Source organism: Heterocephalus glaber, unplaced genomic scaffold (genome assembly GCF_053883595.1).
Source record: "Heterocephalus glaber isolate CG9 unplaced genomic scaffold, H.glaber_assembly_v1.0 deba00000347, whole genome shotgun sequence".
NCBI classification, from domain to species: domain Eukaryota; kingdom Metazoa; phylum Chordata; class Mammalia; order Rodentia; family Bathyergidae; genus Heterocephalus; species Heterocephalus glaber.
Window position 1 is genome coordinate 61340552 of NW_028258143.1, and position 13638 is coordinate 61354189.

The 13638-nt window shown below is 34.8% G+C and overlaps 1 protein-coding gene and 1 long non-coding RNA gene across 12 annotated transcripts in view; one reads left to right on the forward strand and one right to left on the reverse strand.

Annotated features, from left to right (window-relative positions):
• Positions 1-13638, reverse strand: part of Pde1a (phosphodiesterase 1A) — a 309018-nt gene that overhangs the window by 29375 nt on the left and 266005 nt on the right. For 6 of the 11 annotated variants that reach the window (XM_087201204.1, XM_087201212.1, XM_087201190.1 and 3 more), the window contains 4 exons: positions 8084-8209; positions 7832-7876; positions 4639-4740; positions 4415-4535 (listed from right to left, as the gene is read on the reverse strand). In XM_087201204.1, the coding sequence (XP_087057330.1) occupies positions 4415-4535; positions 4639-4740; positions 7832-7876; positions 8084-8209 (394 nt within the window). The remainder of the gene's footprint in view (positions 1-4414; positions 4536-4638; positions 4741-7831; positions 7877-8083; positions 8210-13638) is intronic. The other 5 variants (XM_004868172.3, XM_004868171.4, XM_087201245.1 and 2 more) reach the window with 2 other exon arrangements.
• The window catches only part of LOC110346352 (uncharacterized), a 323700-nt gene that overhangs the window by 8133 nt on the left and 301929 nt on the right, over positions 1-13638 (forward strand). The gene's annotated exons all lie outside the window — the stretch shown is intronic.

Below are 13638 nucleotides of genomic sequence, written 5' to 3' on the forward strand. Positions count from 1 at the left end.
TGTTGCATATTTCATTGTATGACTATACCATAATGTATCCACTGCTATTTTTGATGGATATTCAGACTATTTCCTACATTGGGCTACTATGAATAACTATTGTTGTTACTATTCCTATATGACATTTGATGAACATATGTGCTAGTTTATCTGGGTTATACACCTAGGCATGGAAATTCTGGGGTTAAGGAATATTAAGTCTAATTTTAGTAGATGCTGTAAGTCAGCTGTTTTCCAGAATGGTGATTTATATTTCCACCACTGATAGATGATACTTCTAGTTTTTCCACATTCTTGGTAACACATTATATCAGCCTTTCTTGGTAAGATGTAGTGGTCTCTCATTTGTAATTCTTTGATAAAGAAACAACGAGCATACTTATATGTGAATTTTCTTCTACAAAGTGTCTGTTTACGCTGGCCAGGTTATCTCCTTTATTTTTATGTATTCTTTATCCAAAGAGAACACAGTTCTTGGACATATTTTAGTACTACAAATATTTTCTCTCAGTTTATGGTTTATCTTTTCTTAATGATATCATTGGAAAAACAGAAGTTTTGCATTTTGCTGTTGTCCACTGGCTAATTTTCTCTTTTATAGGTAATACTTTCTGTGCCTTCTTCTCCAAGATGAGAGAGATTCTTGTGTGTTTTCTTGAGAGAGCTTTATAGTTTTATGATCTATTTTAAGCTTATGGTGCATCTTGCATTATGTGTGTGTGTGTTAGGTTTTGGTAGAGAGTAAGTTTTCTTTTCTTCCTGTACACTTAATAATTGTTGTTCCACTTCCACTTATGGACTTTTCCCATTTAGTTGTTTTGGTGCCTTTGGAGGAAAGCACATAAGAGTCTGTGCCTGGTTCTATTTCTGAAATCGTCATTCTATTTTGCTGATCTATTGGCCTATCTCTGTCCCAGTGTTTTTCTGCCTTGGTTACTGCAGCTTTATACTAACGCAGGTAGTAAGAAAGTATGAGCTATCCAACCTTCTTGGTCTTCAAAACTGTTTGGGATAATTTAGATTCTTACATCCCTGTCTATGATTATAGCTATGTAAAAGTCTGACAGTTTTTGATTTGTTAAATATATTAACCAATTTTGGAAGAATTGACATCTTAGCAACATTGAGTATTTCAATCCATTATTATGGGTTCTCTCCCATTTATATGGGGCTTTAATTTTCTTTCAACAATATTTTGTGGTTTTTCTGTCCAGAGATTTTGTATGCACTTAAATACATTCTCTCAGATTTTATTAACTTATGTTATCATAAATAATGTGTTTAGATTTAATTTTTAAATTGTTTGCTGCCAGCACACAGAAATACAATTGCTCCTACAACTCTGTCAAATTTACTTGCTGTTTCTAGTAACTTTTGGTAAATTCCTCAAAGTGTTAAATGCTGACACTCATGCTTCTGCAGATAAGGATAGTTTTATTTAGTTTTGTCCAATCTATTCATTATTTCCTTTTAGTGTCTTATTACAGTGCATAAAACTTCAAATGCAATATTGAATAGAAGTGGTTATATTAGATATCCTGATCTTGCTATAAAAGTGTTCAGTATTTTGCCATGAAGTTCTTGAAGTTCAAGTTGTAAAAGGTTTCCCATTTCTACTTGCTGAGAGTTTTTATAACTAGTGTGTATTAAATTTTGTCAAATGCGTTCTATATAGCTACTGATATGATGTGATTTTTCCTTTTAACATAGTGAATCACTTTAATTGAATTTTGAATATTCATACTCAAGCCATGATATGCATTCTTTTACTATCTTGCTAGATTTGACTTGCTAATATTTTAAGGTTTTTCCCATCATTTTCATGACAAATATAGTGTGTAATTTTCTTTATTTGAAAAGACTGTCAGGTTTTGTGAGGGATTATGGTGCAAAATTTTCCTCTTACTCTCTGTTTAAAAAAAATTGCATAAGACTAGAATTATTTATCCCTGGAATCTTTGAGAGAATTACCATCTCTTTAAAGAGTAATGGGGATTTAAATCAGAAATAAGGTGAAGTCACCTGAGCATGGAGGTTTCATCATGAGAAGAGTTATATTAAAAATTCAATTTTTAAAAATAGATACATGAATATTCAAATAATTTTTTCTGATGTCTGTTTTGGTAATTTATCTTTCAGAGAATTTGACAATTTTATCTATGTTGTCAATTTTAGGCATAACTGTACCTAATATTTTTATCCTTTTGACATATGTAAGATTTATAATGATATTCCTGTTCCATTGGTAATTTTTCCTCTTTGATACTGCAAGTAATCTCATTACTTTTTCAGAGAATCAAGTGCTATCTTTATTAACTTTATCTGTTTATCTTTGCTTTATTTCACTGATATTTGCCTTTATATTTATGACTTCTTCCTATCAACACATTGTGGTTCAATTTTCTTAATTTCACACAGATTCTTAAGATAGAAACATAGATAACTTGATTTTATGTATTTGTTCTTTTCTAATAAGGAAAATATTTGAAGCTATAAAATTACCTCTAAACACTGCTTTAGTTGCGTGTAACAAACTTTCCTGTGATCATTCAATGTAAAAAAAAAACTTAACCTGACAAAAATCATTTTTTCTCTTCATGTGTTTGTTTCTCCAACTCTAACATAAAAGGTTATTCTTAGAGATTTCTAAGATCCCTTTACATGTATCATTTCCTGATTACTGGTTGGTTGAATATCTAAAACTATAATTTTTAACTGTCCATGGCAGGTAATTGTCTGTCAAATTTGATAGACCTTAAAATTTAGTGTATTTCAAGTGCATTAAAGTATCAAAATATTTTTCAAAACTACTTTTATTTTGAAGATATTGAATTTGGTATTGCTACTCTGTAACTTTCTCTAAGAATATGCAATGGTATTGAAAGTGAATCATATCCATTAACAATAGCAGATGAAAATCAGAGTTATCAAAATATAGACATATAGGGCTGGGGTTGTAGCTGAGTGACTGAGTGCTTGTTTACCATGCCTGAGGCCCTGGGTTCAATCCCCAGCATCAGGAAAAACAAAAAATATAGACATATATTTGGTGTGTATGTCTCCAGAATGACTATAAACTCAGGAGATAACATTCTAAATAAAAAAGCCATATTGAGAAATGAAATAATCTAAAAATACATAAAACACTGCTCCAAAGAGGCCTATGGTATGATAGAGAATTTAGTAGGTTCTTATCTCTTCTTTCTGGTACAAAGCTTCAAAAAGCACATGGAATTTCCCGAGTGACAGAACCTCTGATAGACCCCCTCGTTAGCTTCAGGGTGGGGGCCTCTCACCAGAAAGACCGACTCCGTGATTGGAGAATTGGACCTTGGGGCCAGTCTGACCCCCTAAGGAGAATGCGAAGATTGGTATTTGAGTTCAGTCACATGGGAAATAATTTAATCAATCACGCCCACCTAGTGAATCCTGATAAAAACTCCAGACATGGAAGCCTCCTGGTTGGTGAACACACAGATAAGCTGGGAGCCTGACACCCCTATTGCACCTGAAGAAGGCATGGGCTTCCACATCGGGACCTTCCAGGTCTTTCTCTAAACACCACTTCCACTCTTACTGGGTTCAGAATCAATATCCGCGTATTATTGTTTTATAATAAGACCGTAAGGGTAGCATTTCCTAGGTTCTGTGGTTTGTGTAGAAATGATCACATGTAGGGTCAATGGTAAGAAGCCCTAAATTTGTAGCAGGCTGGTGCCCTACAGCCCTGTTTGTGGCTAGCATCCAAAGCAGAGCCAATCTTGTGGGAGACTGAGCCTTTCACATTTGGGGTCTGATGCTACCTTTGAGTGGTTAGCATCACATGTGTATGATGGTTTCCCAGGCAGAGGGCAGGATGGTGGACAGAACAGGGGCACTGCACGGGAAACCAGGAGAACACTTGCAGCAGAGAACACCGGCCATTCTCCAGCTCCAGGTCTGTTTTCTCATAAATAGTACTTTTTGGTTGCTGTTGTTTGAGCTAAGCACATGTCCACCCAGCTAAACCTGGGTTTCTCATGCTCTGCTGAACTCTGTGCAAATGGACTAAATTCTGAGCAGCAAGATGTACACAGAAATGTCAAAGCCCTCACCTTGCCTTTTCCATCATGAAAGCCATTTGTTGCCTCTGCTCTGACCTCTTAATAGCAGACAGCAATTCTAATCTGTTTGTTTTCTTTCTTTCCTGGCATCGAGAACCAAAATGTGGTTCTCTTTTAAAGATACATTACACTACATCGGTTTACTTAACATATTTATCTAAAAGATTAATAAATTCTCCCAAAACTGCCACGAGTGTGTTGTGGCTGATTGGTAACAGTAAGTCACCAGCTCTGGACCCTGTAAAGAAAAGGTGTACGTCACTACGCACGATCACATGTCTGAAAGCATTTGCGCAGTGTGAAAAGGGCACCTGTAGGAAAAACTCCTCCATGAGGGCTGTGGTCCACCTGTAGTGCAGCCTCCAGGATTTGGCTGGGTGGCTGATGTCTGCCGCATGGAGAATCAGGGACATGGTCTTGGCTCTGTCAAGCCTACCAAAGCAAGAACACGTCCACGTTATCAGGACAATCACTAATTTGTCTTTGCTGAGTCCTAGCCCACAGAACTCTACTGTGACAAAAGAAAATAACCTACCCTTCAGGCTGCTGCAAACTGTTCCTTATATTTTTAATCTGCTGGAAGTGACCGGACATATCTGTAGATAATACCATTTCAATGACTAAGTTCCGAAGATCCCTGCAGAGGCATCAAAGGGAGAAAGATGACATTTGGCCCTGCCTTAGTCCGGATTGGAACATATCTCTAAATATCTCTGATCACATTGTATTTTTCCTACTGGATATGAACACAGAAGGTGCTAGTTTGTAAATGTAAAAATGCTCACAAAAATTAAACACTATTTTGCCATGGACTCTTATAGATTTAAGAAGTTTCTAGCAGAGTAATCTGTGAATGATGCTGTTTAACATTCCCCTAAAGAACAAGTATTTTCTTACCCCACAACCCTTCTTCCCAACTTATAATTCCTAAGTCTTATTTTTCTATCTGAAAGTATCCTTGGCCATTTTCAAAAGACACTATTCTACATGCATCGTAAAAGTCTTTTATTTATTTAGTGTACGTTTGTAATGTATAGTAGTTGTATTCATTTTGAGAAATTGAACGCTTTGGAAGAAAAATATGTAATTAAGTGGGGCTTCAGAACTCTTTAGATTCATATGATCAACAAAACTAATAGGCTGAAGGTCTCCGGAAAAGGGGGGCACTGACTCTCAAGATCCCCCTTGCTCCTTCCCCACTTTTCATCTTTCAAATAAAATTACTATTAATAATACCAATACTATTCATCCAGGATTCATTCAGTCCAGGCATTGACCTAGAACTGTGCTGCAGTTGCTCTGTCTGTACATTAAAAGCCTGATCCTCATAACAGCCTGATTTCCCACCACAGGAAACAGAGCTGTTAGCTTCTCACAGAGCTGTAAACAGCTGAGGTAGACTTCAGTCCAAGTTTCCACTCCCAGAGCTGGCACTTGGATGACTCTACCGTGTCACCCTGCCATCACAGCAGCCCTGCAGGAGCACAGGTGCCAAAGTGAGTGAGGGTTCTTTGTTTCAGCTTCTGGGACCTGACCTTGTCTAACACAGAAGCTCTGGTACTATTGAAATTTTGAGTCACGACACTAAATATGGTGACTCTACCACTAAGCTGATGCATGAATAACTCATTCTCACATTAAAGAGAAAATAAACCATCCCACCCAATGCTTACGTTCATCACAATTCATGGTTAATTCAGTAGCAATAGGTAAAGCATCACTTACACAGGAAACCATATTTTATTTTTACTCTGCAGTGTAGCCAGAGTGTAATCTAAATCAACATGTGGAATAAATTTGAATCATGATCTTGTGTCAAAGATAATTTACCGAAAGATAGCATGGTCAGAAGATTAAACACACACACACACACACACACACACACACACACAAATTAGTTAGTTGTTGTAAACTGTGGGTATTCAGATTCAACGTGACTTTTAGAGCCATGGGAAATCAAATTCTGCTACAATTATAATATTGGATAGCTTGCTTAGAATGCTTGACCCAATTATTAAGAAAAAAGAAGCTGTTAAAGGTAGTTAATAAAAGTATTTTAATTACATTTTGCCTCTGAAATTAGGGTAAGATCCATACTAGAATTGCAACTAAACAAAATGTTGTTAACCAAGGAAAATGAGGCTAAAATGTTGTAAAATCTATAGAATCTAATATACTGTACTTTGAGCACAAGCAATCAGCAAATGCCAGATATTATGTCAATAAAATAGGCAAAATAGTATACAAGGGAAATATTACTCATGATTATTTTCTTGCCAAATTTTTTACACTAATGCATTTATTCTTATTAAAGCTAACTTAGGAAATAGATATGCAGGCAGGAAATCCACACTTTTTTAAGATATCCATGTTGTGATTGTCAGTAATATGTTTTCAAGGCTTTAGAAGCAAATAGATCTTTTGTTAAGTTTTAGGGAAATGTTGACTATTAAATTCTATAATCCATTCAATTCTATAATTCATATGATATACTTCTGTAAAAACATTCAATTAAGAAGTTACTTAAAAGAAATTTATAGCAATAAATTATTAGACTAACATTTGTGAGAAACAAAATGTAGGAAGTGAAATCACACTGAAATAGCAAGAAATTCAGCTATGAGAAAGAAAGAGGTTAATTCAAAGGAATAACAACAAAATTAATATTAAAAGTATTACCTCTGATGATGAGAATCACTGATGAAAAATTAATAATCTACATGTAAATAAACCCTCTCAGATCTTGGGAAATATATCCAGACTTCGTCTGCTTCTACCGTAGCCCATCTGGTCTCCACATAGCCCAGCAGTGGTACTTTAAATCCTTTTACAATTAAATCCTGGCCTTCCTAGGCTAAAAAATCTTCTTCAGAGTAAATGAAAGGCCTTAACTGGATCCCAAAACAAGTGCCTCTTCGTCCACCTTACAGCACTTTCTACAGATGCAAAAATGAGCTCATATTTCTGAAACTGCCCTTTAAAAACCAGGAAGCAATGGAAATTTAAAAATGTAATCATGGTAGATTAAGGGTTGTTTTGAACTGATTTTACCTTTTTTGGTTTTGTTTTTATGTTTTTTATTTTTAAAAGGTATTTCTTGATTCCATGTAAATTTTCTTTTGCACATTTCTTTTTAATTTGCTGAGGAACAAAAACTAAAAACCAAAAACTTTTGATCTTATACTTGAGTAGGAATCTTTTCCAGGCCACTTATTACAAGATCTTTGTTAAAGATAACACAAGATTTATTTTATTTTAAAAAGTATAATATAGATTATTAGGGCAATCCTTATATTGAAAAGATGCTTATCTGAGATTCATATTTAACTGAGGACCGTTTACTTTTGTTTGCTAAATGAAGGAAATGACGACAACCACAGGCTAAAAAGAAAGGAAAAAGGATTGTGTGGACTAGTAGTACTAGGTCTGTAGCTTGTTATTTTTCTCTACATAGAAATTAGCATCACCAGACCATGTAATTTCTTAAACAGATCCTTGGGAAAACATGCAAGACTTCTCACTTGGCCCTCTTTGGTACAGTTGTGAATTTCTGTCCCAATAGTGAAAGTTATGTTTTTTTAAAAAAGCTACACCCCACATATAGAAAAATAATACAGGAAGGAATAAACATGATGCTAAAATTTTGAATTTATTTAAGACAACATATTGGTACAAGCTGGTACAAATTGGTACACTGTAAACAGAGTATAATTCTGTATTATACTTACTGTGGGCTGTGTGATTTCACACTTGAGTATGGATGTTGAATTGACCTGAAAAAATTTCAGACCCATCAAGCACGGTCAGGCTCCTATACAAAGGCTTCTAGGTACTAGTCCTTCTCAGAGTCATTCAGTCAACAGTAATCGAGTTTGTAAACTGGTCAAGGCATGCCATTTCATCTGTTTTCTTTGCTTTAAGTCACTTAATTTATCCTTTTTCTGAAATTAAATTTCCCTTAGGTTTCCTCTAAAACTCACCTCCAGTCATCTTTGGATAAATTTATCAAGATATTCATTTCTTCTTCTTGCATAAGGCGATAAGCTGCACTCACATGATGATTCTCAAGGACAGAGCGATCGTTGTACAAAATGGCAACATCTGATCTAAGAATTGAAAACCAAGTCCCCAGCAGAGGATTTGGTTAGACTTCATGAGAATAAAAGACATTCAAATGTCAAGTCATTTCAGCAGTGAAAATCCTATAACTGAGCATGTACAATTATGGAAGTTGTTTCTTTTATAAATGTGTATGCTTAAATTTTACATAGACTTTATGTGTTAGAGCAATTCTAGGTTCAGAGCAAAATTGCAGAATGTTCAGAAATTTCTTATACACTTTCTGCCTCCACACATGCATAACCTCCCCCATTTTCAACATCTACAGAAAGATATTTTTGTTACAGTTGATGAACCCGACACATCATTACCGCCCAATGACCAGGCTTTTCTCTTGGGGTTGGACATTTTTGGGTTTGAATAAAATGTGTAATGACATGTGGGTACCATTATAGTACCATAGAGAGTAGTTTTACTTCCCGAAAATATCTCTATATTCGGCCTGTTCATCTTTTTTGCCCCCAGTACTTGGTAACAACTGATCTGTTTGTTGCCTTTACAGTTTCGTTTTTTCCAAAATTCCATACAGTTTGAGTCATATAGTCTGTTGGGATTTCACATTGGTTCTTTTCATTTACTAATATGTATTTAAGTTTCCTCCATGTCTTTTTGGGGGTCGACAGCTCACCTCTTATTAACACTGATTAATGTTCCATTGCCAGATTATACCACAATTCACCTGTGGTGGGAAATCTTGGTGGCTCTAAATTTTGACAATTATGAATAAAGCTGCCATATACAACTGCAGGCAGGGTTTTGTTTAGATGTAAGTTTTCAACTTCTTTAGGTAAATGCTCAGAATGTAGTTCCTGGATCATCTGGTAAGAGTAGATTCAGTTGTGTAAGAAACTGTAAAAATGTCTTTTAAAGTGGTAGTTACCATTTTGCATTTCAATGGCGATAATTGAGAATTCCTGTTGTTCCACCTCCTCAGCATTTGGTCTTGCCAGAGTTCTGGATTTTGGCCATTCCCATAGACATGTAGTGGCATATCTCTGTTCCAATCTGCATCTCCACATATGGTATAGAGCATATATGGTGTAGAGCATCTTTCACATCCTTTTATGCTGTCTCTAGATCTTATTTACTGAGATACTTGACAAAATCTTTGGCTATTGCTTTAATCAAGTTGTTTTCTTATTCTTGAGTTCTAAACATTCTTTCTGTATTTGGATATGGTCCTTTATTAGATATATCCTTGGCAAATATTTCTACCAGTCTGGATTATATTTTCATTCTCAACAGTGTCTTTGGCAGGGTTTAAATTTTTTATTTAAGTGAAATCTAGCTTATTTTTTCCTTCATGAATTGTATCCTTTGGTACTATATTTAGAGTCATTACTAACCCCAAGGTCAGCTAGATTTTCTCCTATGTTATCTTCTAGGAATTTTATACTTTTGTGTTTTATATTTAGGTTTGTGATACATTTCAAGTTAACTTTGTGAAGGCTGTAAGGTCACATGGCAGAAAGCATTGAGTGGTGGGAGATCATGGAGCCCAAGAGAGCAAACCCACTCCCAAAAGCCTTTGATAATGGCATCAATCTATTGAATGATTGGAGAATCATTCTAAGAATGGAGCTATTATAACCTACAATGCTTCCTATTAATGTTCACCTCTCCCAACTGTTGCATTAGGGATTGAGTTTCCAATACATGAATTCTTGAAGACACATTCAGATGAGATTGAGTGTATTCAGGGTGTTATGGCTGTAGAATTGGAGGCACATTCAAACTATACAAGGTGTGACTAGATTTTTTTGGCACATGGATGCCCAGTTTTTCTAGTACTATTTTTGAAAAGATTATCTTTGTTCTCTTTTATTGCCTAAATTTTTTTATGTGTTCATTTCTGGGCTTTCTATTCGATTCCATTTATCAATTTGTTTATTCTTTCACTAATATCTCACTGTCTGGTTTCTGCAACTTTGTACTTAGTCTTTAAGCCATGTGGTATCTGTTTTTCAACTCTGTTTTACTTTATTATTGTGTTGGCAATACTGGGTGTTTTACTTCTCCATATAAACTTTTTCTGAAAATATACACAAAGTAATTTGCTGAGATTTTAATTAAGATTTTGTGAAATCTGTAGGTCAAGTTGACAGGAAACAACATCTTGACAAGATTGAGTCATTCTATCCATGAACATGGGTCACCTATTATTTCTTTCATTAGAGTTTTGAAGTTTTCCTCATATAGGTCTTCTATGTATTTTGTTACATTTATACCTAATATTTCAATTTGAGGGTGCTTATGCAAATGCTACTGTTTTCAACTTAAAATTCCACTTTTCCATAGCTGGTGTATAAAAAAGCAAGAGACTTAGAATGGGCCATTATCTATTAACCTTGTATCCTGCAATCTTGCTGTAATAAATGTTTAGTTTCAGGATTTATTTTTTGTTGTTATCGATGATGATGATGTTGTTTTGTCAATTCTTTCAGATGTTCTAAATAGACAATCATATCATCTGCAAACAAAGATAAATATTTTTTTTCTTTCCCAATCTTCATTTCATTTTCTCCTTTTCTTGTCTTATTGCACTAGTTAGGATGTCCAGTATGATGTTAAAAGTCAATAGTGAATGGAAAACTCCTGGCCCTGTTCCTGATCTTAATGAGAAAGGTTTCAAGTTTCTTACCATTGTATATGATGTTAGTTGTAGGTTTGTTTGTAGATATTTTTTGATTTGTTTATTTATATTTTTAATTGTCAGATGAAATTGCATATGTTTGTCGTGAACAACATGATGTTTTGAAATACGTATACATTGTAGGCTGGCTAGATTTAGTTAATTAACATTATACATCATAGCACCTAGCTATTTTTATGGTGAAAACATTTAAAATCTACTTTCTAAGCAATTTTCAATAACACAATCCATTGTTATTAACTGTACTCATCATGCTGTACTACAGATCTCTTTGAAATTACTCCTGAAATATTACATCTTTTGATCAACATCTACCTAACTGCATCCCCCCCCCTTCCCTGGAAGCCATTATTCTATGCTAGGAGGTATTCTCTGTCAAATGGAGGAAGTTTCACTCTATTCATAGCTTACTGAGTGTTAGATTTTCTCAAATGCTTTTTCTGCATCTATTGACAAGATCATATAACTTTTCTTCTTTAAGCTGCTAGGGTGATGAGTTGCATTAATTGCATTTCAAATGCTGAACCAGGCTTACATACCTGGAGTAATTCCACTTGGATATGGTGATTATTTTTCTTTTAACTACCATAGTAAATATGTTTATGTCTTTTCCTTTCAGTTTGTAATCCAAATACCTGTGAGATATTCTAGATATGACAAAAGAAAATAATCCTGATTCAATCAGTGGATGAATAAGCCCCTTAGTGTAAATGGCTGATTACTACCCTCCTTCCTTTGGACTAAAATTACTTTGGGTAGGGAGTGGAAGGGATGATGATAATCTTTGTTTTATTTGTGTTTCTAATTTTTACTTCCTATATCATGTTGTGATTAAATATGAAAATTATACATCTTTTTGCTTTAAATGAAAATGAAGAAAATCATTTTTAATCAAAGCTTAAAATATGTTTCACCATCAGGACATTTTATTTTTAAAATGATGAACTCATCAAGGGAAGCTTTTTGTTTATCACCTGCCTCTATTTTCAAGTAATATGATCACAAAACTACTTCAAGTTTCTCTGATAAAGTTGATATTCCAGGGTAAAGTCTGAAGCATTCCAAGTATTCTCAGTTGGACATAATGGAGCCTGTCCATCTCCCTCCTCTGTCCGCCTGGGTGTCAGAGATTTCACAGTGTAGAATGAAAATAGAACCACTATGTCAAGGTCTTAAAATGATACCCCATTTGACAAAGTGGAAGCAGGCCACAAAAATTCATAGCAAAAGGAAAATCAAGTTCAAACCTGTAACAACTGTTAGGACATTGCCTAGCACCTAGCCTGTCCACACTCCTTCATCCTGGTAAGTACATTTGCTGTCAGGTATAAAATTGCTTTGCTCAAGATTGATTGTTCAAGTTTGAGCCCAATCTGAGCAGCTTAGTGATTTAGGGAGACCTTGTCTCAAAACAAAAAAAGACCTGGAGATGTAGCTTAGTGCAAAGGCACTGGGTCCAACCCCTAGCATGGGAGTGGGGGCCTGATTCAGGTTTACAATGGGTAGAGGACTCGTTATAACTTAGTGCTCCCCTTGCCACTGATTTTTTTACTGAAAAGTAGGCAAGGACAAAGTAAAAAAAAGTGACCAGTAGAACAAAATGGGTAGCTATGTATATGTTAATATGCTTCACTCTTGCAACTGTTTTATTATCTCTATGTATCCCATAATATCATGTCATATAACGTGTATATATACAAAGAAATTTATTTTTTTATAAAAAAATTAAAGAAATATGGCATCTACTTTGAGCATTCTATTCAAGATCCATAACTGATAGTCTACCAGATAAACCAGGTTTATTATTAATCCAACAGAAGAAATGATCAATTAGGCACTAGAATAATTACTACTGTCTTTTGTTTCCAACACTACAATAAAGGTGAAAAACTGTGTATGTAGCTAATCATGCATATCTCCAATGTAGATTTTGTTTTCAGTTTACTTAGTTAAGGCCTAAAACCCCTTAATCACTAATTACAACTCAATATAGAGAAAACTGATTTAGGAAAGTTTATACATGTAGTCCTTGTTTAAGGGATAAATAGATCTCTTGCCCAAATAAAAGGCCATGCCATGTGTAATCTCCAAAATTTGCTGAGACTATGGGAAAATTGATTTTCCAATAATTGTATTTGTATCATATGAACCAAATCTAGCTGCACCATGTTTGTCAAAGCAATTCCATGGAATGTCAGAGCAATTCCAATTATGTATCACTGTCTTTCCCTTTCAGAAATAAGCAAAGATGTGTTGAATCAGATTCAATTGTAGCAAAATGTATGGTTTTGTCTCACAGGTCTAACGGGGCTGCTAAGAGTACAGGATGGTCTTAATGGTTGAGATGGTCTTTAACTGCTAAGAAAAGAACAAGACTCTAAGCAGCATCCAGTATCCATGGTAACATGTAGCTCGGCATTTTCTGTTCACAAAGAGGAATTACTTTCATTTATTTACACTTTCAAGGATTGTATGCATTAAAATGTCTGTATGGAACTCAACTCCAACCTGTTCTAAATTGCTTTTCAGTCATTTTGCATTAGATAGTAAATGAATTTCCATATTAGCAAAGCACTCTAAGCCAAGTGACATTGACTAATGTAAAGTACAATAGAATTATTGATATCAGTTACATGTGACCTTATTTCTCCTTCTACAACATGTGAATACCGGTAATAGAGCTTAAAAGGCTTATTACACTGTCACATTTTTGTCATTACAATGCTTGTATTCATTTTCAAATTTGTGCAGAATTAACCCATT